At 45.1% G+C, this 27,044-nt stretch overlaps 1 protein-coding gene across 7 annotated transcripts in view; it reads left to right on the top strand.

The window, feature by feature from the left end:
• COQ8A (coenzyme Q8A) overlaps window positions 1–22,436 on the top strand; it is a 100,818-nt gene extending 78,382 nt beyond the window's left edge. For all 7 annotated transcript variants that reach the window (XM_068232808.1, XM_068232807.1, XM_068232810.1 and 4 more), the window contains exons 7-15: window positions 6,582–6,667; window positions 8,029–8,169; window positions 8,793–8,874; window positions 9,976–10,069; window positions 11,581–11,722; window positions 15,458–15,565; window positions 19,680–19,745; window positions 19,865–19,951; window positions 21,236–22,436. In XM_068232808.1, the coding sequence (XP_068088909.1) occupies window positions 6,582–6,667; window positions 8,029–8,169; window positions 8,793–8,874; window positions 9,976–10,069; window positions 11,581–11,722; window positions 15,458–15,565; window positions 19,680–19,745; window positions 19,865–19,951; window positions 21,236–21,526 (1,097 nt within the window). In that variant the 3' untranslated portion in view covers window positions 21,527–22,436. The remainder of the gene's footprint in view (window positions 1–6,581; window positions 6,668–8,028; window positions 8,170–8,792; window positions 8,875–9,975; window positions 10,070–11,580; window positions 11,723–15,457; window positions 15,566–19,679; window positions 19,746–19,864; window positions 19,952–21,235) is intronic.
• The last annotated feature ends 4,608 nt before the right edge of the window (window positions 22,437–27,044 follow it).

The raw sequence follows: 27,044 nt of genomic DNA, 5'->3' as shown, positions 1-27,044 counted from the left end.
ACTTAACATTGAGGCAGAAACGCATCCGCAATCCAAAATCTGCAGCAGCCCGGGAGTATGCGTTTCTGCAAAACGCCTCCCGCTCTGGTGTGCACCAGCCCATTGAAATACATTACCCTAGCGGATCCGCACCCGCAAGCAGATCGCAAACCGCAGCGGAAACGCTCTGGTGTGCACTAGGCCTAACTGTAAAGAACCCTTTCCTAAATAAATGGCTAAAACGTTTTTCCTCCATGCGCAGATCATGTCCTCTAGTCCTTTGAGAAGGCCTAGGGACAAAAAGCTCATCCGCCAAGCTATTATATTGCCCTCTGATGTATTTATACATGTTAATTAGATCTCCTCTAAGGCGTCTTTTCTCTAGACTAAATAACCCCAGTTTATCTAACCTTTCTTGATAAGTGAGACCTTCCATCCCACGTATCAATTTTGTTGCTAGTCTCTGCACCTGCTCTAAAACTGCAATACCTTTTTTGTAATGTGGTGCCCAGAACTGAATTCCATATCCCAGATGTGGCCTTACTAGAGAGTTAAACAGGGGCAATATTATGCTAGCATCTCGAGTTTTTATTTCCCTTTTAATGCATCCCAAAATTTTGTTAGCTTTAGCTGCAGCGGCTTGGCATGGAGTACGATTATTTAACTTGTTGATGAGTACTCCTAAGTCCTTCTCCAAGTTTGATGACCCCAACTGTATCCCATTTATTTTGTATGGTGCTAGACCATTGGCACGACCAAAATGCATGACTTTACATTTTTCAACATTGAATTTCATCTGCCATGTATGTGCCCATATAGCCATCCTATCCAGACTCTGTTGCAATATACTATCTTCCTGAGAGTTGATGATTCTGCACAATTTTGTATCATCTGCAAAAATAGCAACATTGCTCACTACTGCATCTACTAAGTCATTAATAAATAAATTGAAGAGCACTGGACCCAGTACAGACCCCTGTGGGACCCCACTGCTAACAGTCTCCCATTTTGAGTATGATCCATTGACCACAACTCTTTGTTTTCTGTCCATTAGCCAGTTCCCTATCCATGCACTTGGTAAGTTTAAAGTGAACCTAAAGTTTCACAGCATCAGAACTTTGTTTTTCTTACCCAAGCCTCATTTTAGCTGCACAGAACAAAACTGCCTGGGCATTTTTCCCCGGATGCTGTATGATGGGATTTCTGCTGTTTTGGTGCAAATTTGTTATATTGAATGAGAGATTTGAAGCCTAGCGTGTGCAGCTGGGAGGGGTGATCAGGATTCAGGACAGTTGGAACTGTCTCATGCTCCGTGTCACCTCCTTCCAACCAAAAAGATGCTTGCCCCCCGTGAAAAAGATAACTGCCATCATGAAATCAAACATTTGCCTGTTCTTGTAAACAGGATGGGTAAGAGATTATATTACCTATCTATTTTAACTAACACAACTAATGTAACTTAATGACAGTATGTTTGTTTAGGCTGAAGTTCCCCTTTAACTGCCACAATAGTGTGAAAGTGAGTTGGAAGGCTGGCTGGCATCTTACTATTTTGGCAGTAAAACTTAAATTCAAGAAAACCCTGAGAAATCCTCCATGAGGCGATGGGACTAGTCCAAAACTTGTCAGTTTTGTCAGATTTTTACTGCTTAATTTTGCTGGAGTGGACCTTTAACATCCTGTATAGGAAGACATCTGTGCAGGACAGGACGTTATTCTGATTGGTCCATTTTCATACTGCATATAATTTACATGAAATTTGAATGTTAGGGGAAGTGATTTGCACTTCAGTGATTATCCCTGGTCAGGAGGCAGCAATGCGTGATCGTCTGCTGCAGAGTTGGAAGCCATACAATTGACGTTAGATGAGATTCCTGCTAGAATCTGATCTAGCAGGAATTCCCCGTCGTGCAGGACGCTCCCGTCGCTGGGCGCGCAGCTAACCCGTGCATGCGCAGTTCTCCATGACTGGTTGAATTGACATCTATTGAGTGTTGGAGGAGCAGAGAGAGCAGGTTGGTGAGGCTCTATGGCCGACATACAAGATGTGCAAAGGGACGGTATGGTGCTTTAACCTCCTATTCGGGGTGCCTCAGTAAAGCCTTGCAGTGTTTGGCCTCGCAGCTCGTCCTGTTAATGTGTCGGTGATCATTTCTTGTAGAGTTTATAAAGTTTCACCTGTTTGTTTTCCTCCTGAGGATTTGGCAGGCGCTGGGTCTTTGTGCTGTCTGGGTTTCCGGCTTCCTGGCCTGCTGCGGAGTGCTTGTTAATGACCCTCGCATGAGTTGCTGGGGGGGGGGGGGTCGCAATGCGGAGGCAGCTCTGTGTAGATCAGACATCGGATTACTGAGTGACCCAATGATCTGACGCTTGTTCCTGAGCTGTTTAATCTTCCCTAAGGGGTTTATCACTCCTATTCCTTGTCCTGTGCCTTTCTGGCATGTTTCTGTTGAGCAGCAGAAATCCTTTACTAGCATCTAGGTGTACGAGATTACAGAAAGTACATGATTCTTGAAAAAAAACTTGAATGCTGACTCCGCTGTAAAGGAAAACTTGCTGTTTCCTGTGGCTTTGGGCAGAGCCACGTGACCACTAATCAGCTGAGCAGTTGCCGGAAACATTGGTTGGAGGGGAGGGTATAGGGCAGCACCCCAAGGTGAAAGCTGATTGGTAGGTAATGTTTGGATTGCAACCTATGAACAGATGAGTGTAAGCCTGATTTAGGACTCTGTAAGGTTTGCCAAATGCCTGTTACACACATCCTGTTTTGATTGGCCAATGTTTGACCATAGTTATTTGGGTTGAAAAAAAGACATACAATACGTCTGTCAAGTTCAACCAGAAAATAAAGTACAACCAGAGGCGTAGCTAGGCTTTTCAGCACCCAGGGACAGACTTTCTTTTTTTTTTTTTTTTTTTTTTTTTTTTTTTTTTTTTTATTGTGCTCTGCTCTGGATAAAATGGGCATGGCCACGCATTAGAATGTGGGTGTGGTCATGGGTGGAGCCAAATGTACAAATGCTGTTTTAGAGGGGGGGGGGGGGGGGAATTGAAATGGACACAGAAATGAGGTTTGTGGTTAAGAAGGGAATATGCCTCTGTCCCATTTTTTTCTTTTTTGGGGGGGGGGGGGGGGGATCCACTTACCTCCCGTGGCAGCCGTCCTGTGCCCTCGCCGCAGCTCCGGTGGCTCCCGGTCTTCTCCACTGGCGCAGCCTACCTCGCCAGGTCGGGTTCCGGGTCTGTTTCTTCTGCACTTGACGGTGCGGGTCACGTGGTTTCCCCCGACGTCATTAGGACGGTACTGCGCAGTAGTTCAGCGCAGTACAGTCCTGATGACGTCAGAGGGACCACGTGACCCGCGCCGTGGAGCGCAGAAGCCGCCGACCCGGAACCCGACCTTGGCTCAGACCATATGGGCTCTGGCTGCCAATTTCCCTCCCAGTCTCTTGAGATTAACCTGGAGAGCATGTGCTTTTTGTTACGTCACAAGAAGGGACAGAGATGAACCAAAGCTGGCTTAATACGGTTTCGTCAAGCTGGAATAATCTGGAATCTAGACAGCTGTCACATGATGGCAATACGTGAACAAACGTTTTACTTACGGTTCTCCAAATTGCAACTGAGCAAGAGAAGCAACTGCAGCCCCATCTATCCGATCACAGAGCTGGAGCTTAGGTTGTACAGCAAGATACAATCTTGCCTAACTAGATGTGCTCCTCCATAGGCCACCACAGAGCTGTCTGGTACGTAGGCTTAACAGACCTCATTTTCACTACTTTTTATACAGAGTATAGTCGTTTGTCTTATTCATACAGAAGGTATTTACAATAATTCACCTTTTAAGTGAACAGCTGCGGTTTCCCATAATGCATCACTCCTGAATATACAAATCCTCTTTATGCCTGATGCTAGACTCACATCCAGAACTGCTGTTGTGAAGCAATCCCTGTCATAATAATAATAATAATCTGAACATTTGTATAGCGCTTTTCTCCTGTCGGACTCAAAGCGCTCAAAAGCTGCAGCCACTGGGACGCGCTCAGGCCACCCTGCAGTGTTAGGGAGTCTTGCCTTGAACTCCTTACTGAATAGGTACTGACCCTAGCCAGGATTCAAACCCTGGTCTCCCATGTCAAAGGCAGAGCCCTTAACCACTTAACGACCAGCTAACGCCGATAGGCGGCGGCCGGTCGTTTGTGGTTTTGCATGGAAACGGCCGCTCCATGGCAGTTCACGGAGACTGTCTCCGTGAACAGTGTGCGAGCCGCCGATCGCGGCTTGCACGCATAATGTAAATACGCGCCCCCCCCCCCCCCCCCCCCCCCGCTCGGCCACACGGAGCGGCGGCGATCAGACCCCCCCCCCCCCCCCCCCCCCAGCAGGTCATCCCCCTAGTGGGGAAAAAAGGGGGGACGTCTGATCGCCCTGCTGTAATGACGATCTGTGCTGCGGGCTGGAGAGCCCACGCAGCACAGATAATGCAAAGTCTGCCCGGTCCTTAAGTGGTTAACCAGTACACTATCCAGCCACCACTGTCATGCACTGATGAGGACGAAAAGTCTAAAAAACGGCTGTATATATGCTGGAGTGATGTGGCTCTGTAAAATTATACATTTTAGGCTTGCTATACACCAGCGGTTCTGAATGTAAGCCTGGCTTTATGGGCATAAAGAGATGATGTATATATTTAGGAGTGGCGAATCATGGGAAATCACAGTTGCTCATTTAAGAGCTATAGGTAGTGATAGCTGATGTTAGATGGACCTGGACTAGCTGCAGGCAATGATCGCTGATGTCAGATGCACCCAGACTAGCTGTAGGCAGTGACTGATGGTAACAGGTTGTCTGCAGTGCTGGTTTGTGGCCCAGCAATGCCAGTTGGCATTGAACTTGCCAGAAGATGGTTTGTCATGTTCTAAATCCAGCAGTCTGGATTCTATTGTAGCCAATGTACTTGTCATCCCACAGCTGTTGTCTGTCTAAATGTGGACAAATCTTGATATTAACCTTGACGTTTGCCAGCTGGCGAAGGATGGGAATAGCTGCCATTTGTCACCTCTTTACATAGGATTATATATACATCCTAAGGTCAAGAATGTTATTGTCCAGTAGAGATTTTATATTCTTTGTCCTCCTCTGCCCCAGTGGGAGCTTTGTGTGCAGGAAGTGGGGAATAGTAAGAAAATGATTGGCAGGCTGTGTGCAGGAAGTGGGGAAGTGATGGGAATTTCGGCTCTTCTCAGAGAATCGGATCTTCTGAATCGGCTCCCATGAAAGAGTCGGCTCTTACGGCTCTGAATCGGCTCTTCATTGAATATCACTAGACCCCACTCAGAATCGGAGTAAAAGCCCCGCCCCCGTCTCCACGACAACGCCAGACTGCTTATCTGACTGGGGCAATCCCTCCTGCTACTGCTCTGCTTCGCCCCATATACTCCTACAAGCTGAAAGAGGACTACATCTCCCAGCATGCCTCAGCGCCCTTTATCACAGAGCAAAGCAGAGCTGTGTAGGGCGGCTGAGGCATCGGCTCTTTTAAAACTGAGAACAGTCTCTTGTCGTTCGTAGCAAAGAGCCGGCTCGTCCGCGAACGACCCATCACTATGGGGAATAGTAAGCAAAGGATTAGTGTGTTGTGTGCAGGAAGTGGGGAATAGTAAGAAAATGATTGGCAGGCTGTGTGCAGGAAGTGGGGAATAGTAAGCAAAGGATTGGTGTGTTGTGGGGAATGGTAAGAAAATGATTGGCAGGCTGTGTGCAGGAAGTGGGGAATTGCCACAAGCTGCATACAATTTTAATCAAAGGACACCTGAACTGAGAAGGGACATGGGGGTGGCTGTATTTATTTCCTATGCACTCTCTCCCTTCAGGTGTACTTTAAAGGAAGCCTTTAGTGGAAAGAAATTCCCCAAATGTAACTTTTTTTTTTTCTTCCTCCTCTACCTCGCCGTTCCACCACCAGAATTCCCGAAGCTCTTGGCCGCACTTTACAGTGCTCACGCCTCTGCACTGACTGTGTGCTCTGTGCACAAACTCTGATCCTAATGGGATCGGCTCTTTCCGCAGAGCCCCAACGGTGGCGCCGTGCAACTGTGCAGGAGCGGGGTGTCCTGTGCAGTGCGACTGAGCTCATACGGGAGTACGGCCACGAGTTTCGGGAGTCCCGGGGCTGGAATAGCGAGGTGAAGGGAGACTATGCAAGATCAAAGGTCTTCCCTCTAGGTATCATTTTTTTTTTTCTTACGCTTTCTTTATATTTGCATACAAGCTGGGATAATTGCCATCATATTGACCAGCTCTAATCACTATGATCCCTAAATAATACAAATGCTCTCTGACTTGCTGGGAAGTTTGGGGGCATTTGTAGCTGGCCACAAACTCAAATGAGGTAATTTTTAACTTTTTATGATCTGCGTTTTCCAGTATAATCCCAGTGTTGGACATAGTCATACATGGCGGCTGGGAGGGGATCTGGTGTTAAATGAAATCCGGCACAGGATCAGTACCTTTAGATCGATGTAGCTCAGAGTGTTGGCCTAAAAAGTATAGAGGGTCCCAGACCTGAGAAAATGCTCACCTCTCCCCGGTTCTCTCCACAGATGATGCCTTTATTAATCCACAGCTGCAGAAGGTGTTTGAGAGGGTTCGCCAGAGTGCTGACTTCATGCCCTTCAAGCAGGTGATGGTGAGTATCTCCAGCCTGTTTATACATGTGATTAGGGCTAGCAGGGACGCGGAATCCCAGGTGTTCGTTCAGCAGAACGTTGGATAATGATCACTGCTAACTTTACATTTGCCTGTGTGTGTTGCTCAGCGGCTTGCCAGTGAGCCCTGTGGTTATGTAGATACCTTTATACCCAGCAGTCTTGTAAAACAGGAGAGAGAACTGAGCCCAGTATGGTGTACTACGTTATTATAGCGGGAGGATTATCAAATTGAGTATATACTCACAAATGGGAATGGTCAATGAGATGCAAAGAATTTCAAGTTGCTGCAACATCATGCCAATGTTGTATGCAAATTTATGCATCTTCAAAATGAACCAATCAAATTCCGCCGAGGCAAAAATCAGTTGTCTATTTTCAAGCTCCATAATTTTTGCATTCAAAATTTGCATAATCCTGCATCTAAATTATTTGCATCTAAATTATTTGCATCTGATTGACCATCCCTACTCGCAAACAAGGGTTACCACAATAGAAATAGGTGTGAATAAATAATTATGAAGTCAGGTCTCTGTAGTCAAGAAGGGGAGACGCTCCTCTATCAGATGCGCACAAAGATCAGCAGGAAATTGGTAAACAAAGGCGCCAATCAGGATAAAATGCACTAAAAACAGTTTAAAAAGGAGCTAGTTGTGGACTTGCCAACAAGTTAGAGACACAAAGGCACATCTAACAGAGTTCCTGGAACAGATACACCTTCCCTTATTTTTCCCCTGAGGAATTGGCTTAACCCCATGAAACATGTTGCAACGTGAAGTTACTTTATTATTCAATGCCTCCCATCCAACCTGATGGAGCTGGAGAGGTGCTGCAAAGAGGAATGGGTGAAACTGCCCAAGGATAGGTGTGCCAAGCTTGGGGCATCACATTCAAAAAGACTTGAGGCTGTAATTGCTGCAAAAGCTGCATCGATAAAGTATTGAGCAAAAGCTGTAAATACCAGTATGTGCTTTCTCAATTATTTTATTTTTAATAAATTTGCCTGAACCTCAAGGAAACTTTTTTCACATCATTATTGGGGTGTTGTGTGTAATTCTGAGGAAAAAAAATTAATTGAATTTAATCCATTTTTGGAAAAAGGCTGTAGCCTAACAAGAGGTGGAAAATGTGACACCTGCTAATGGCCGAAATATTTGCTAAGTGTAGAAGGTAATATTGCCTGTGTAGAATGTAATGAGGCTCAGCTAGTAATGAAAAAGGACAGGACGCTATGCTCCTCCCCCTCCCGCAATAAAGGTCCCAAAGACAGCTGCAACCCCCTATAGGCAGCCTCTAGGGAGAAGTCTCTTGCTAATGCGGTGAAATGTCTGGCTTCCAACAGAAAACTTTGACTGCAGACCTGGGACCTAATTGGAGAGACAAGCTGGATTCTTTTGAAGAGCGGCCATTTGCTGCAGCCTCCATTGGACAGGTTCACTTGGCTCGCCTGAAGGATGGCCGGGAGGTGGCCATGAAAATCCAGGTTGGTGTTGTGCGGCCTGTCTGCAAGATAGGTTTTCCTTAATGTCAATCTAATATGTGTGTGTTAATGTGATAAAGCCTGATTTCTATCCATATTTGTACAGCTAACACCATCTTTAACCCTTTAGCAGCCAATTTTAGAGGCTTGATAGTGCTCATTGTAGCATTTTTATTTCTTGTTACATTTCCTTGCTTCTGAGTACTGCTGTAATGTGTATTTATGACCACTTGTCCTCTGTTATTGTCTAACACTGACCCCTAGTGACTTCTGCTTTTTGTTTTGATATTTTATGTTAGTAGAGAGAGATCAAAGCATTCCAAGAATTTACAGCACATCAAATTCTGCCGACTGAGATCAAAAGCAGTGCACTTATCTCAAACCAGATAACTATTGAGACTACCAATGGGATAAAAACCTAAACCCCACTACAATGCATGGAAATTACTGCCTGCAATAAATAGTTTTCAGTTTTAGGTCCACTTCAGCGTTTTCTTTTTTGTTTTAAGTAAGCATCTTTCAGACCTTGGTGTATACATTTCATAGAAAAGCATTTATTAAATATAATCCAGTTATATTACAGAACTACTTATTACTCATTAAAGTGTGTGCTTTATTCTATTCAGTACCCCGGAGTGGCTCAGAGCATTTACAGCGATGTGAACAACCTCATGACCGTCCTCAACATGAGCAATGCCCTTCCTGAAGGTACTTTATTATGCAGTCGCATTACCCTCTTTTTTGCAGCAGAATAAACCTATATGGACAAGACTGATGCATGGCATACTATAAGCCATCCTGCGTTAAGGTCGACACCCCCTTTCCCCACCCCCCCTCCCCCCCAACTTTGCCCCTGAAAAGATCCCATTAGGGCCAGATTTGGGCGAAGGCCACCAGGGCACCAGAGTGACCAGGGGGAGAGAGAGGCAGTGAAGTGGCACCTACTACTATGCTCCACAGCCGCCTACTGAGCTCGGCACACTGCAGCCTATATCCATGTTCGGCAATGAATCATCCACATCCTCCTTCCTGCAGGCACGCCTCCTATTGGCTGCTGGCCTCCCCCTTCCTCCGCTTTCTGGCAGAGGGTACACAATTTCTAGTGTACTGGAGAAATTAGAGGCGGAGGAGCGAAAACCGTGAGGAGAGGAAGAAAGTCTTCTTCCGCCAGCACTGCCTCACACTTATTACTATGGGACTAATAATTACCCTGGGATTACAAAAAATGGCTTCCAGAGCACATATTCAAAGGCCTTTTCCATAGGTATTGAACCGGTGGCCATTTTTTGTAGTGTGTGTGTGTAAAGCAGGAAGAGGGGGGCAGATGGAGAGGAGGAAACGGCACGGGGAGAGGTGGATGCAGAAATGGGGACAGGTGGAGAGTAAGGAACACAGTGGAAGCACGAGGTGGCAGAAGGGAGCATAAAAAGACAGGACAGGGCACAGAAGGAAATGAGGAGGGGGGGGGGGGGGCTGGGGCCACTGGGTCTTGGCGGGGTGAAAGGTACAAATCCTGGCTCTGCTAGTAATGTGACCTGCTTTATAAGCTGAACCCCTAATGTCTCCCCCAGCCTCGCCCCGTGTGCATCTTCCCTTCTCCCTTGCAGCTCACTGCTGACACCTGGGGGGGGGATGTTAGGGAGTACAAAGCTGCATGGGAGATGGGAAGATGGCTGCCAGGAACATGGAGTGGTAACTATAGACACAAGCAAGCTTCCAATACATGCACTGTATATGGGGTCCTGCACCCCTGACTCTTATATAAGCCATCTATCTGCCTTCTGCTGATCGTGCTCCTCTGTATTGCAGGCCTGTTTCCTGAGCACCTGATTGAAGTTCTGAGCAGAGAGCTAACCCTGGAGTGCAATTACAAGAGGGAGGCTGCCTGTGCCAGAAAGTTCAAGTAAGTCTACCCGTATCCTCCTCTGCTTACATGAAGCCTTCACTCTGCACGACCTGGTCTTCCGAATGCCGCGAGTTGTGCCATAGACTTCCCAAGGCCAAGATAGATGTGGGGCTATTTAGATGGCTGCAGAAGTGCAAACACTGAACCTGGCGGCACAAGTGATGGGCTAGGATTACACATCTGTTTTATGAGCTAATTCCTTGCATGTGCAAAGCTTGCAGGCTAATCAAGCACAGAGCAGATGTAAGAGACCCCCGGCCCCACTCGCATGAAGCCAGAGGATATAGAAGACACTGCCAATGATCAGATTGTTGGTTCCGCATATTTATGGCAGTGAGTGGAGCCACAAGGCCAGTCTTGTATACTGGCACTGGGGTTCCTGCACTAAAGGTGCCCATACATCAGGCAATGTATGAGCAGATCGACCATGAGACAATCTCTCTGTTCAAAGGGGGATCTGTTGCCTGCCAATACACCACAGATTAGTTTCCGTTTAGGAAATCTATCTGAAATCGGTCACCTGCGCGGTCTTACTTAATGCTTCAACAGTGGTGCTTGTGGCCAGCACCTTAGTGTTAGATGAAGTGGGCTGCAGCAAAGGGGGTTGGCTCACCTTGGTCCCCACCTCTGGCTGCAGTGCTCTACGACACTTTATATCAGTGGGTCCTCAAACTAAGGCCCGTGGGCCGAATGCAGCCCCCTGAGGCTTTTTCACCGGCCCCCCCACTCTCAAAATCTATTACTTACAGATGCAGTCCACTGCATCTTTAAATATCTTCGACCCACATATAGAATAGCAGTACTGGCACCACCCATCCACATGGGGCCAATTGGACTGCAGGTTGTCACCTGGATATGCTTCACTGTCTGTAGCAAAGATGTTCTTCGGGCGCCACATAAATGGCTGCTTCTACTCCGGAGGCGTTCTCCTCCGTGTTGCAGGACATACTATCTGCACATGCTGTGTTGCAGGACATACTATCTGCACATGCTGTGTTGCAGGACATACTATCTGCACATGCTGTGTTGCAGGACATACTATCTGCACATGCTGTGTTGCAGGACATACTATCTGCACATGCTGTGTTGCAGGACATACTATCTGCACATGCTGTGTTGCAGGACATACTATCGGATTTGGTCAAATGGGAGACATAAGAGCTGCACATGTTTACAGGTAATAGTTTACACTACCTAGGCACAATATAATGCTTTTGACATTTCATGTATACTGCCCCTCAGCAGTCTGAAGTATGTTGACTCGGCCCTTGACCAAAAAAGTTGGGGACCCCTGCTCTATATTTTCCTGATACTTCCTCCTGGTTGTGAAAGAGGAAGTAGAGGGGTGTGGAGTGCTGCAGCCAGAGGCGGGGACTTGGGTGAGGCCAACCCCCTTTGCTTGCTTCTCCCTATCCACTACTTGTGTGAACACCTTCTGGTAAGGATGTTAACTGTGCACTTGAAAATGATGGCATGTAACCGTGTTCTCATGGCTGTCTCCGGCACAGGGAGCTGCTGAAGGACCATCCGTTCTTCTATGTACCGGCTGTCATCGATGAGCTGAGCAGCCAGCATGTCCTCACTACTGAACTGGTGTCCGGTTTCCCTCTGGACCAGGCCGAGGGTCTCAGCCAGGAAACTCGCAATGAGGTAATGCCCTTTAATGGGAACCCAGGAATAGTTTCCAGGATGTCAGCTTGGCTTTGTTTTTAGCGGAGATCTGCAGGAATATAGGCCTATAAATACAGGCTTTAGATCACAGATTAATATAAGATTTGGAAGGACAATAGACGTCAGGCACAGACCTGACCAGTCGGATTTGAGGAGACCTAATACGAGGGGAACATGGAGGCCGCCATTGCGGCTTACCTTTTTATCATGGGTGGTTGATCTCATCATGTCACACGTCCATTTGAAATATTTGAATCTGGAAGATACCAATTTTTTTTAATTTTTTGTTTTAAAGTTGACTGGTAAATCGGGTTTTCATTCAAAACATTAGGTGTGTGTGTGTGTGTGTAGAGATTGGGCAGGTAAACTACACAAAGGTTTTCTCTGCCTCTCTGGTGCCCATTAATGGTACAATCTTCCACCCCCCCCCCCCCCCCAAGAAATAAACCTTATGCTTGATCCCCTCCGCTAAGTGCCCAACCGATCACACACCCCCCCCCCCCTTTCCCCTCCTATTGCCTTCCTCATAAACCCCCCTTCTCTTAGTGCCAAAACACCAACCCCCCCCCCCCCTTCAATCTATTGCCTAATCCCTCCTTAAGAGCCTCATTGATTTCTATACTACCTGCATCGGGCGCTCAACTCGCCGATTACCAATTTGGGCCTTTTCCAATGACCAAATAACCTGATCCACCACAGCATTCAGTAGGGGACCGCTGAGTGCAAACCTCTCCAGTATTCACCCTGCCAAAATCCCAGGGCTGTGGAGTTGAAGTTGAGGGGTCGGAATTGGAGCAGTTTTGGGTACCGTATATACTCGCATATAAGCCGACACCCCCCCCCCCCCCCCAACTTTTACCTGAAAAACTAGGAAAAGATGATTGACCCCCATATAACCCGGGGGTAGGAAATGCTGGATTGGTGCAGGCCACGTGATTCCCCCCCCCCCCAGTATGGGTAGGTAGTGCCCCAGTATAGCTAGTAAAGTGCACAGTATAGCTAGTATAGTGCCCAGTGTGAGTAGGTAGTGCCCGGTGTGAGTAGGTAGTGCCCTAGTATAGCTAGTATAGTGCCCCAGTATAGGTAGGTAGTGTCAAGTATAGCGCCCCCCGCTGCTATTACCTGCTCAGCCAGCTGCCGATTCCTCTAATCCGGGTTCCCCTCTCCTTGCGTATAAGTGTTTCACAGCAGCGCGCCCAGCGCTGCTGCTGTGACGAGGCAGGAAAGAGCGCGGCTTCCTGTAGCGGCGATGTGTATCGCTGTTACCAGGGGAACCGCTCTTTCCTGCCTCATCACAGCAGCAGCGCTGGGCACTTATACGCAAGGAGAGGGGAACCCGGATTAGAGGAAGCGGCCGCTGGCTGAGCAGGTAATAGCAGCGGGGGGACGGACCACCACGGACCAAGACTCGCATACAAGCCGACACCCCCCCAAACTTTTGGCCCCCTTTTTGGGGGTCAAAAATTCGGCTTTTATGCGAGTATATACGGTACTTGGAGTCGGTTTCATAAACTGAGGAGTCGGCGTCTGATTTTTGTACCAACACAGCCCTGCAGAGTCCACCAGTAACAGCAGAGCCTGTTATTTTTAGATATATTTATTTGCCTTTATTCGTGAAGAAAAAACTGGAGACGCAGGAGTACACCTATAAATATACCAAACCGAACAAATAAGCTCATTGTAAGAGCTGTTTGGGTAATGTATTAATAGTCTCCCCCTGTAAGCACAGCTCAGCACACCTCGGTTATTTGTTTGTGTTTCACATTGTCGGAAATGTGTTGTCCTTGTCTGGCTGTTCCACACGAGCTCGCTCGCCCTTTTCAGGCGATGTTGTTGTTGGCAGAAGTTTTGGAGTTTTTAGTAAACGTGATCCGGGAACAGAGCCTCCTGTGTTGGTTGTTTTTCTCCCCTCTTAGTGACCCGAGACTGCGGCGAAGGTGCAAGCATGTTCTCGCGAAAGAGTTCTCTCGATCCTCTGTTGACAACATACACACAGCTGTCACCTTCAGTGACTTTCACAGGCGTCTGGGGCCTGTGCGCGGCAGCGTGTGTGTGGAGTACGCCGGCCTTTCTACAGCTGCTGCTCTGGCCGGGGGCCAAGCCCCGCCCTCTTGGCTGGCGTCTCCTCTTCAAAATAACTTCCCAAATCTGTGCCATGTGGTGCAGGGGGCCTGGAAAGTTACAGCCGGGACACACTGGGTGACGTTGGGAGAAGAGATGGCCGGGATCCTTCGGTGGTTTTCTCCCAGAAATGCTGACTTGTGCTCGGAGCAGATGCGAACCCGTTTTCAAAGCTTTCATGTTAAAATGATTATAGCTTTCTATGCCGATGTCATGTCTACGAGCATACGCTGAACATTTTTATGTGGATCACTTGCGGCTGAAATTGTAGCTTCATCGTACTTTACTGTTGAACAGAGTGACCAAAACAGTTATTTGGATTCCAAGCGCCAGAGCTGCAGTCACTAAGGGGTGCTCTATAGGCAGTAGCAATGTTAGGGAGGCTTGCCCAAGGTCTCCTTACTGAATAGGTGCTGGCTTACTGAACAGGCAGAGCCGAGATTTGAACCCAGATCTCATGTGTCAGAGGCAGAGCCCTTAACCATTACACTATCCAGCCACCACAGATTTCCACCCAATGTTCCAAAATGATAGATTCCTCTCTGAAAGGAAATGATTCCGAAAGGAATTCCCACCACAATCGGCACATCGATTTTTTTAAATGGATTCCAGAAGTGTAGCACTATGGGCCGTTGATCTACCACAGCTCCCAATCAATATAGACTTTGTTTCATGTCCAATCAATATTTTCGATCGATTCTTGGCCATAGTTGATTGAAATTTGATTGATCGGACGTGCATCTATACTATAATCCATTTTTTCCCCATTCGAATCCCTACAGATTAGCGCTTGTTCGCACCACAAGCTCTTTTCTGAGAAATTTAAGTGCATCACACATTTGCAAAGCGCTTTTCAACTCAACTGGCGCTTAGCAAAGCCCTCCCTAGTGTAAACCAGCAGTTGCTTGTCGGATCAGGCAATTTCAGCGCAGCGTTGCGCTGATCATTTGGGCGGCGCCGTAGTCTGTAATGAGTATTCGCTCAATAGCGGCGCTTAGTGAGCTCAAATTAGGTGAAGAAAATTATGTAATTTGTCTGCTGGCAATAGCCGGTGCACAAATTACATCTCCCCCCCCACCCCCCCAACTACTCTGAGGGGTAATGGTGTTTGACAAGATCCTGAGTTTCAGCGGGATAAGGGTGAGCCATCTTTTGGCTTTGCCCTGCACCCACATTTTTCCCATGGCCATCTTTCATGTATGCTTAATGGTGACCTATTAGAAATCTCTGTAAATATCTGCGTATGAACCATGTCCTATCGATTTGTCTAGTCAGTCTTGGCAGAGGGGGGTGGGGGGCGTGTTTATAATAGAGGGAAGCAGGGATGCGATCTTATCTAGACCAATTTATGAACTATGGGGGTTGTCAGAGCAGCAGGGAGTGCAGGCGTGTTTATGTAGAGGGATGTATCGTATGCTATATTTTCTACAAGAATTTATGAACGTCTGGAGCTGATGTAGGAGGCTTGGAGCATCGGGGAAAAAGCTAGATTTACAACAGTTTGAGTTGTGGCTTGCGATTGGCGAATGTTTTAGGAAGTAAAGTCTCGATCTGCGAGTAACAATGATCTGACGTCTCTCCTCTCTCTCACAGATCTGTGATAACATCTTGGTTTTGTGCCTGCGAGAGCTGTTTGAATTCCGCTTCATGCAGACGGACCCCAACTGGTCTAATTTCTTTTATGATCCGCAGCTGAAAAAGGTAAATTGCCTCCCAGCCATGGCACAGCCTGGCAATGCTGGGACTTGTAGTTCCTCGATGTGTTTCTTCCTAATGTATTAGTGTGCGGATAATTCTGGTACCACCCCTATACAGGGACCCCTTATGGATGGTGAAGACGAGTAGAGGGTGGAGGAACAGTAGGGGATGGAGGATGGGGATATAGTAGGGGGTGGAGGAACAATAAGGGTGAGGTGGAGGGGTACAGTAGGGGATGGAGGCGGGGTTGTTGGCTATAGTAGGGGGTAGGTGTTAGTGCTGGGGCTACTGTAGAGGGTGAAGGTTGTTGGTAGAGCAGGGGGCAGAATTTTGGGTGCGCAGAAGGCTGTCAGAGGCTGCGGTTGGTGAATACTGTGGGGGGTTGGAGGTTAGGCATATAATAGGGGTGAAACTTTCTGTTGGACCTGCATCAGTGCTGGCAGTTGGGGTTGGGCATGCATCAAATATCTAACTGTGACCTCCACTTGGTCTCTTCCTTCTGACCAAGCTTCTAACAGCCATTACATCACTGCAGTAACTAAGGTAAGTTACTGTGTGTGGAATAATAGTTGTTGGAACCCTTGTCAGAGAAGAGATTGCAGGGAGAAGGGGGTTCCTATCCCCTATTAGCAGCTCTGGCTGACAGGTGAGGACCTGTTATGGAAAAGCTGCATTTCTGAGATTTTTATTTATGTGCTACAAATTATTTAATAGTTTCTGCTATTACATAAATGACACAACCTCATAGCATTGGTTTTGCCACTGTAGTTGTGAAGTGTTGTAGTGTATGAGGCGACTGGGAGCAGGAGGAGAGATGCCAGAGCTTGAGGTGATCGTGCTGTAAAGCTGTTCTGAGGAGGTGTTCTAATTTCAAAATGAATGGATCCTATTGGTTTTTATATGGCGCGGTAAAAATTGAACTTTGATGACCAATATTTTTTTTTTTAAATTGAGAAATACGGGTAATGTGGAACCACTACTCACAGCAAACTTGTGCATTTTACACAATTTTTTTTCCTTTCTTATAAACTTTATTGAAAACTACTCATATGCTGTAACACTCCCATTTGATACAGTAATAAATTGAGCAGAAATGCAAAAAAAAACCTGGGACTGCAAGTATGGGCTGGTGCACACCGAGAGCGCTTCTTAAAACGCTTGCGCTTCAAAAAGCACTTGGCTAATGTATTTGAATGGGATGGATCAAACCCAGGGCTGTGGAGTCGGAGTCAGGGTAATTTTGGGTGCCTGGAGTCAGGGAAAAAATGCACCGACTCCGACTCCTAATGAATTTGTAACTGTAATTAAAATAGAAAATATGATAAAATGTTCTATTTCTCAGATAAGTCATTAAAAATAGTGTGTATGTATACAGTAATAGCTGTGCTCAGTCCACAAAAATGAAATAAACCAATCAAAATTAGTTACTTGTGCTGCTTCAATAAAGCAGTCCCCGTATTTTTAAAGTCAGCTATACATATCTGATTGTGACTGTATATATGATGTGTACACAGGAATCTCTTATATATACTAAATAACATCTATGCTGTAAGAATAAAGCCTGATGTGTAGCCGTGTCACTAATAGAGATGGTCAATGAGATGGAAATAATTCTGCGTTGATGCTGCTCATGAAATCAAATAAATTTGATATGTTGTTAAAATTTGGTTTGGTGACTACAAATTAAAGGGTACCTGAGACGGATGAAAAGAAAAGTGTTATACATACAGAAGATCCAGGTGGCGGAGGAGGACAGCGAGGGACTGATTAGCCTGAAGGGGGCTGGAGGAAGCCCCAGATATGTATAAAACTTTAATTTAATCTGTCTCAGGTTTACTTTGTTATACTCTACATATGCACTCCCCACAAAGCTGCAGGGAATCCACTGAGAATGTTGTGCACATTGAACACAGAGGTGTTGTCTGTCACCCATAAACCTTGTTCAGATTGTGCATGAAGAATGTGTGTAATAGAGGAAGAATCTCCTCATTCCCCTGCAGAGTACCTGCACATCATTCTTACATGTACCCATAGTTACATTGCAGAATGTGTGTAATAGAGGAAGAATCTCCTCATTCCCCTGCAGAGTACCTGCACATCATTCTTACATGTACCCATAGTTACATTGCAGAATGTGTGTAATAGAGGAAGAATCTCCTCATTCCCCTGCAGAGTACCTGCACATCATTCTTACATGTACCCATAGTTACATTGCCTAGGACCTGATAGATGTTCTTTGTTTCGGTCTGTACATTCTACAAGTACTCTGACTAAAGGGAATAAATATAGTAGACTAAAACTAGTCCTTGGTAATAGTCTACATATCCTTCTCACTTCAGTTGTCTTGTAAAATTCCTAAGCGTTAGTATGTAACGTGAAATTCGTCTCTTAACTGCCGTTAATCAACAAAATGGTAATATGCAAATTAGAGGAGTCTGAGTCGAGGAGTCTGAGTCAGTGGAATCCTAAACTGAGGAGTCTGAGTCGTATTTTTGGCCCGACTCCACAGCCCTGGTTTTTCGCCACACATAGCGTTTTGCATTTTGGCCAAAAAGTTCAATTTTGGTCTCATCTGACCAGAGCGCCTTCTTCCACATGTTTGCTGTGTCCCCCACATGGCTTGTGGCAAACTGTAAACGAGACTTCTTATGCTTTTCTGTTAACATTGGCTTTCTTCTTGCCACTCTTCCATAAAGGCCAACTTTGTACAGTGCATGACTAATAGTTGTCCTATGGACAGAGTCTCCCACCTGAGCTGTAGATCTCTGCAGCTCGTCCAGAGTCACCATGGGCCTCTTGACTGCATTTCTGATCAGCGCTCTCCTTGTTCGGCCTGTGAGTTTAGGTGGATGGCCTTGTCTTGGTAGGTTTACAGTTGTGCCATACTCCTTCCTTTTCTGAATGATCGCTTGAACAGTGCTCCGTGGGATGTTCAAGGCTTTGGAAACTTTTTGTAGCCTAAGCCTGCTTTAAATTTCTCAATAACTTTATCCCTGACCTGTCTGGTGTGTTCTTTGGACTTCACGGTGTTGTTGCTTCCAATATTCTCTTAGACAACCTCTGAGGCCGTCACAGAGCAGCTGTATTTGTACTGACATAAGATTACACACCGGTGCACTCTATTTTGTCATTAGCACTCATCAGGCAATGTCTATGAGCAACTGACTGCACTCAGACCAAAGGGGGCTGAATAATTATGCACACCCCACTTTGCAGTTATTTGTAAAAAAAAAAAAAAAAAAAAAAGTTTGGAATCGAGTGATTTTTCGTTCACTTCTCACGTGTACACCACTTTGTATTGGTCTTTCTAGTGGAATTCCAATAACATTGATTCAGGTTTGTGGCAGTAATATGACAAAATGTGGAAAACTTCAAGGGGGCCCGAATACTTTTTCAAACCACTGTATTTACCTCCCGAGCCTTGTCCCTCAAAACCGCCCCAAGACCCTGCATCACTACACTTCTGTAGCTTGGCCCCGCCTCCGACAAAAAACGCCAAGCTATTTACTGCATTAAATTGCAGCAGGGGAGGCAGGGCCAAGCAGCGGAAGTGTAGTGATACAGGGTCTTCGGGGCCTCTTCGTGGGACAAGATTCCGGGGGTAAATATAACTTCATTACAGCAGCGCTGATGGATTTTTATTTTTTGCAAGGAGGTACTCTTTAATTGCACTCAGATTATGTACAAAGTCACATTTCCATTAAATCCTTTAAAAGTAGGGAAAAAGCAAAGGTCATTGGATAAGTTCCTTGTGAAAGCCGCTCAATAAAAAGGTTTGGGTGAGCCAACAGATGGCAATGATTCTGATTGTTCTAGTGAGTCTCTTTTCATTTTTACTTAGTACAGTACTTTGAATTAAATATTTTTTTTAAATGTTTTTGGATTGTGAAACTAATCTGAGTTTCCCTTAATCCTTATGGGGGAAATCTGCTTCAATAAGAGTGTTTGCAATTCTTTCCAGAAACCAAATATCCAAAACAAAGATTCCACTGTACTGTTGTTTGTTGATCATTGCTGGTACTTGGGTGCCCCCGTAGGTCATGACTGGTATAGCACTTTTTGTATTTTACCTCCATACATGCCTTTTTTTTTTTAAATGGCGTATTTGTCTGTCTAGGTGGCCCTGCTGGACTTCGGGGCGACTCGTGGGTTTGACGAGGAGTTTACAGACCTGTATATTGAGGTGAGGCAGAGCATATTTGTAGAACGGTAGGCATGCCTGTCGCCTTTTTAGCATTCTTGTGACTGTCATTTATAATATTGCGTAGTCTGAGTTTTTTTTGAATTTTGTTTTCCCCCCAGGTCATCCGGGCGGCCGCCGACAAAGACAGAGAGACTCTCCTAAAGAAGTCAGTTGAGATGAAATTTCTATCTGGTTATGAAACCAAGGTGAGAAAATCAGTAAAAACAAGTTAAAGGAAGAGGGAGAGTGTGATTTCTGGTGTGTAATCTTCTTTTTTTAGGGCCTGAATACACTAGCGAACTTCTGTCTGATATGCGTTGCTGAAAAATGCACAGAAGCAGACTGAAGCACGCTAGTGTTCAAGCCCATAAACTGCCTAGAATACCATCCTCTGTATTTGAGTTTAACACTCCAATTTTAAAGTGGGCCAAAATTGCACGCTGGGACCTAGTCAAGGGCCAACCTCAATGTCACTGGCCACCTTCCTCCCTTATAAAGTTCTTTTGTGGTCCTCCCTCTATACAGTTCCCTAGTGTTTAGTGCTTTCCCTTTACCTCCCCATATGGCTTTCCTGGTGTTCTAGGGCTTCACCTCCAATATAGCGTCCCTAGTGGTCTAGAGTGGGCCAAACATAATGCAAAGTGGGGAAACCACTTGAGGGCCAAATTTAATGGCTCCGAAGGCCAAATTTGGCCTGTGGGCCAAAGTTTGACATGTATGCTCTAAAAGGTTAGTTAAAGGCGTACATCTAAAAAGGCGCCAGAGATGGCCGCTAGTAGACATTCTGTAAAAGTACCAATAGTAAATTAGTAAAAAAAATTACCACAGCCCAATCTCTTCTGCAGCGCTGTGCAGAGTATATGGTCTTGTCACGTAACTGTTACTCAGAGGGGCTCACAATCTAATCCCTACCATAGTCATAGGTCTATATCGTGCAGTGTATGTATCGTAGTCGAAGGACAATTTTAGGGAGAAGCTAATTAACTTATCTGTATTTTTTGGGGTGTGTGAGGAAAGAAGGGGGGGGTGCAGAGCAAACCCACACAGTCACAGGGAGAATATACAAACTGCAGGTGGTGCCCTGGCTAGGATTCAAACCCGAGAACTAGTGCTGCAAAGCGAGACTGATCACACTCCAGTTCGGCAGCTGGAAGGGGGGCAGGGTGTAACTAAACATCTCTTATGAATCCCCATACCCCACTACTGATGCATATTAATAGTGCTATAAAACTTGAAGGGCCTCTTGTGTCAAGTGTCTCTGAGACGGATGCCGGTACTTGTACGCTGCGATTACACACCGGAATCTCTCTAGCACTGACAACGTGGATGCATTGTCCAAAAATCTGTAACAGCGCAGTTTTTTTTTTCCTGCACGCCAATTCGGAAGCAGCCTATTGGTTTATAGGCTGCAATTTCCGGATTAATGTTTTGGGAGGTTGCAAATCACTGATAGTGAAAACAAGCCCTAATAAAATGTACTTGTTTTCCAGGCCATGGAAGATGCCCACCTGGAAGCTGTGCTGATCCTGGGCGAGGCCTTCGCTTCTGACACCCCCTTTGACTTTGGCTCTCAGAGCACCACAGAACGAATCCATCGCCTCATCCCCGTCATGCTAAAGCATCGACTTATCCCCCCTCCGGAAGAGACTTACTCTTTGCACCGAAAGATGGGCGGCTCCTTCCTCATATGCTCTAAGCTGAAGGCCAAAATCTCCTGCAAGAAGATGTTTGAGGACTGTTACGGCAATTACTGGAAGGGAAAGGAGCACAAAAGGCACTAGAAGACTGTGGAGGTGCCACTCGTTACAGTTCCGTCTTCACTCTGCAAATAACCACATAGCAATTCCTGGTTGGGTTCTACTCGCCTTCATGGCTGAAGGCTGGAGTCTTCTACTGACCTTTCTTCTGACTACGTTGTGGTGAGAGTTCCTTGTTGATTAGCAGGTCTTCACATCAGTGACTCATGGACTGTGGTGGCTGCAGAGACTTTATTAACATTTTTTTTTTCCTTTAAAGACAATGTGAAGGTTTGAGGTTGGAGAAGCATAGGAAATTTTTGAGCTTTATGGACTGATGTGTCAGAATTCTGGGATTCTAATAATGGTTCTTGGTGACATCATGGGGTAGAAATGGTTCTTGGTGGAATGACTGGAGAGTAAGTGCTCTTGATTTGTGGAGGGAATTGGGGAACCACAGGAAAATTTGGGACTATTGTGTCCTAGTAGTATGATGTAATCAATTTTTTTTTTTTTTTCCTCCTTAGAATTTTTTTCTTTTGTTTGCGATTAATTTGAATTAAATGCTTTTTTTTTTTTTTTGTACCGTGGAAACTGATTTGTAACGGATGCCTGGTCTAATCGGTGTGCATTGCTGTATTCAGCCCTGTCACAGAGCTTTTATTAAGTAGAAGGAACTGCAAATTGCATAAGCTTATCCAATGATTGTATGCACAAGTCACCTTATGACGCCCCCGGAGTCCCGCTGAGGGGTGGCGGACGGATAGAGGACTTCATACGTGGCTATAGACGTGTTCTGTGAGAGGCGGAGTTACCAGCATAGATGTGTTTTCTGAGGCTACACTAAATAGAAGACTATCTCCAGACAGTCTTCCTAGTCTTGCGCACAGCTTGTTTTTATATGTGTTCTAAGCTTCTTGATTAACTCATGTCAAATAAATTCCTTTTTGAATTACTCGGTATGGACCCTTCTTGTCAGCTGCTTCCTGCAGAAAAGCCTTCAGGCTCTCACCTGCCCTAATACCTTTCGATGCTAATATTACCGTGTTGGAGGTTGGTAGTTTGCACCTCAGTAAACCTGCCTAGCCGTCTGCATTTTTCAGCAATATGGAAGCGCAATAGAGCAGAGCAAAGACCCAAAACATGGACACTGTTGCTTTACGGTTTACTGCGTTACCGAATGCAATGAGGCTTTGGGAACTAAATACATGCCTAACCGTCTGTTCTGTTGCGTTTCTGTATTGCCAAATGATGCAAAGCAAAAATCCTAAACATGGACACTGAATTTCATTCACAAAGCCTTGCCGCATTTGGTGAAGCGGAAAACCGCAAATTGACATTTGACAAGATGTTTGGTGAAATCAGCTAAGGCTGTTGCCGCATGGTCAAGTAAGATAACAGCCTAATGAGTTAAGTTAAGGACGTGTGCGGTAAAAGATCTCTAATGTCAATACACAAAGATTGGAGCATGTAGTAAAACAAGTGACGTGTTCTGTATTTTACCTCCAGGTTGGAGCTGTTGGTAACTAATAATCAGCCATTTGGTAAAATATGCAAAGGAGACGGCCACTAGGAGGAACCACAATGTCTTAAGCCTAGTACACACTAGCAATTTTGATAGGCCAATCATTGGTCAATTTTACCACCTACATGTAGTATGACTATTTACCTATATAATCTGCATAGAATAGAAAATCTGTTTGGCCCTCATACTACATGGAGGTGGTAAAATTGACCAATCATTGGCCAATCAAAATTGCTAGTGTGTACTAGCCTTTACTCCTAACCTCATTGGTGCCGATATACTGCTGGGTGGGACATCAGATGCAGGAGTAGGGTACATTCCTAGAGGTTTCCCTGTATCCCTTAGAAGTGACCAGGGAAAGATGAATACACAATCAAAGGGAATACAGGTGGCATGCAGGTCTAAAGGGATGCAATTTTCAAGTTTCAGCTTCTGTCCTGTGACAGCTAAAAGAGTAAAGGAAAGGTTCCTGTTTTAGGCAGAGCACTTGTAGGAGAAGAATCCTCACATCTCTGGCCAGAAGTGGGAGAACATCACTGCAGCAGAACACAGCTTACTGACAGAGCTCTACTTTTTGCCGAACAGGTCTTAGTAAATTGAAGCCATGTGTTCCGTAAAATTACTGAACCATTACCACACGTGTGAAAATCTTAGTGAAGTTGGAAAAAGTTTAAGATGCCAAATGCTGTATTTTACAAAGCTATTATTTTTTTCCCCAAACAGGTCTTAGGCCTGGTGCACACCAGAGGAGTTTTTCTGAGCGTTTTGAGTTTTTAAATCTGCTGCTAATGTTATCCTATGTCTGTGCACATTGTAGCAATGAGGTTTTGTAAAAAAAAACCCCATAGCATTACATTGGGAAGAGCTTTTGAAACCTCTAAAAGCTCTTCCCAATGTAATGCTATGTTTTTTTTTTTTACAAAACCTCATTGCTCCAGTGTGCACAGACACATAGGATAACATTAGCAGCATATTTAAAAACTCAAAACTCTCAGAAAAACTCCTCTGGTGTGCACCAGGCCTCTGTGAATTGTAGCCAGTGTGTGAATGAGGCCTTAGGGAATTCAGTTTTCCCCGGTCCAGTGTTTGTAGTAGATGACCAGTTGAGGCAAATGTCATGCTAATATATGCAGCAACTCAGCAGTAGTGTGCAGTAGTTTGATTCTTACCTGAAAGGATGGCACTTTATCTCCTTTCTAAATAAAGGAAGTGGCTGGATCTCCCCTCCTCACTGCTCCACTGGATCCTTTCAGCAGAGAAGGCTATAAAATGGCTCAAACTTTTCAGAAATTATGATCCGGAGATAAAGCCACTCCATTTCCAATGATAAGCTGGACATCTGGGAATTCACTCTGCTGTCTTGTTAAAAAAAAAAAAGTACATCTTGAACTAGAATAAAAGGTTTTTTTTTTTTTTTCAGTTCTACCGTAATACATCAGTGGCACACGTTCACCTGATGCTGGAAACTTGACAGGTGTAGTTTTTGCTGATTATCACACAGTTTGTCTGACCCTGGAGTAAATGTGGGACAGACAAACATGACACCATGTGATGTAGCTATTTATTTATACAGCCGTTTGCCTTCTTAAAACAGTACATATTCTGGGTTCAGGTTGGAATGAGCTCTGAAGTCTCCCACAATGCATCACTGCTAAATATGTAAATCATCCTTTGATGTCCCTGTAAGCTAAACACCCCTCCAGTACCGCTGGAACGCAATGTGTCAGCTTGTCAATTGTGCAGAGCCACAATAATCCAACATGCATACAGACTGTTTTGGATTGGTTGATCCTCATCAGTGCATGCCATGGATTCATGTGGCTCTATGGGGTAGGGCTTGAAGCACCCAGAGTTGCAGGTTGCCTTGACAGCTCAGGATGAACCAGAACTCCTAGGAGCATGTAAGGGGCTACAAAGGATCAAAAAGCCTTCTTAGGCCTGGTGCACACCCAGCGGTTTTTGTAGTGTTTCCAAACAGCCAAGTGTTTTCACAGGCGGAAGCGAATGTATTTCAATGGGATGGTGCACACCTGCGGTTTGAAGTTTTTAGCAAACTGCAAACGTGGGTCCTGCAGCACGTTTACATTGGGGCAGAAACGCATCTGCAAACCGCGAACTATAGAAAAAGCTCAAACTGCTCTGGAAACCGCTAGATCAGTGGTTTTCTAGGAGTTTTTGTTACAGTAAAAGCTGTTACTGAACAGCTTCTGTAACATTTGTAATCTCCTACACATCTCTAAACATGATATATTTCGACCAATAAGTGCGCTTAAGTGTCAAGCTTTTACATTGCCATTGGCTAATTGATGACTTCAGTGTCTCTATTTGCCATTTTTATAAAGCAGTTTTTTACACTTTTTTTTACATTATTTTATTATATATTACTGATTTTACCTACTGTGAATATATTAAAGGTGATCAACATGTATGTATCTAACAGTCTCTAGGGTATTATTAGCATTGGAGACACCCAACACATTGTTTACTAGCGCTATCTGATATTTTTTATGACATCTCTAAATCGCTCTGAAATCTGCTCCAAAAAGCTTTTTTTTCTAAAGTGGATCCGAGATGAAAAACAAACTACAAGAAGTAACTTGTCTTCTATCTTATCTAAAGTTTAGATAGTTTACACAGCAAATCTTGATGCAAACCGCTTCAACAGTATATGATTATTTCTTCCTGTGATACGAAAGCAGCCATGTTCTGCTTGTAAACATTACACACAAGCAGGCTGCTCTGCATCTCCAGTTCTCAGCCTTTGAGAACTTCACTCCCCTCTCCTCCTCCTCTCTGCCTCTGAAATCTCTGGCTAGTAACCACCTCCTCCTCCTGCCCAGACTGAGCTCCCATAAACCCTTGCTATATCTCTCTGAAAGTGACACGGCACTGGAGAAGCTGTGGGCGAGGCTTATTTAGTTTATAGGGAATTGGAGTATAAAACAAAAGTATTTGGCTTGAGCCTGAGGAATGCCCTATAAACTATAAGTAAGGAACACAATTATGCAATGAGTAAAAGTTTATCTCGGGTCCACTTTGAGCACTGGCGATTTTTAATAGGAAATCATTGCACAAGTACTTTTGAAGCACTATGTGAGTGTTCTCACATAAGCGATGAGCTTTCTTCCAATCGCAAACACGGCTCCTGCACCATTTCCTGAGCGTTTGTGCTTCAATGCAAGGTATAGGAAAATCGCTAAGCGCTTGGAAAAGTGACCTGAAACTGAAGCTTTTTAATTTTAAAGGGGAACTGAAGTAAGAGGTATACGGAGGCTGCCACATTTATTTCCTTTTAATCAATACCAGTTGCCTGGCAGCTCTGCTGGTCAATTTTTCTCTGCAGTAGTATCTGAATAACACCAGAAACAAGCATGCAGCTTGTCTTGTCAGATCTGACTTTAAAGTCTGAAACACCTGATATGCTGCATGCTTGTTCAGGGGCTATGGCTAATAGTATTAGAGGCAGAGGATCAGCAGGGCTGCCAGACAACTGGTATTGCTTAAAAGGAAATAATCATGGCAGCCTCCATATACCTCTCTCTTCAGTTCCCCTTGAAATAAGATCTCACAAAATCAGCAATTTATGTGAACTGGGCCTTACTGAAATGCTAAGCAAAAGAGAAGGTATTTACGATTATTCAGTTTGGAGTGGGCATAGGTCTCCCACAATGCATCACTGCTTAGTAGCTTTCAGGGACAAAGGATAATTTGCATAAACACACCTCCAGAACTGCCAGAATGCAATAATGTGACAGCTTAATTAAAAACTTCTGTTTTCCATAACATTTTACTAAGAGTTTTTTTTGGTCCTTTTTAGCACCTTCTACACTCCTAGGAGTTGGGGTTCACTATTGCCCTTGCTGGGTAATCTGTATTCATTAGCACAAGGTTGAAGGTGTTATTTACATGTATAAAATCCCTTTCCTTGCAGAGGGAGGGGAGAAGGGGATTATATGTTTTTTTGCCAAAGCATTAATCTCTGGTTTCCTTTAACACATTTGCAAAGCTGTTGTTGAATTTATTGAGTCCCAATGTTGG

The sequence above is a fragment of the Hyperolius riggenbachi genome, chromosome 4, assembly GCF_040937935.1.
Source record: "Hyperolius riggenbachi isolate aHypRig1 chromosome 4, aHypRig1.pri, whole genome shotgun sequence".
Classification (NCBI taxonomy): domain Eukaryota; kingdom Metazoa; phylum Chordata; class Amphibia; order Anura; family Hyperoliidae; genus Hyperolius; species Hyperolius riggenbachi.
This window is presented reverse-complemented; position numbering and strand designations above follow the sequence as displayed.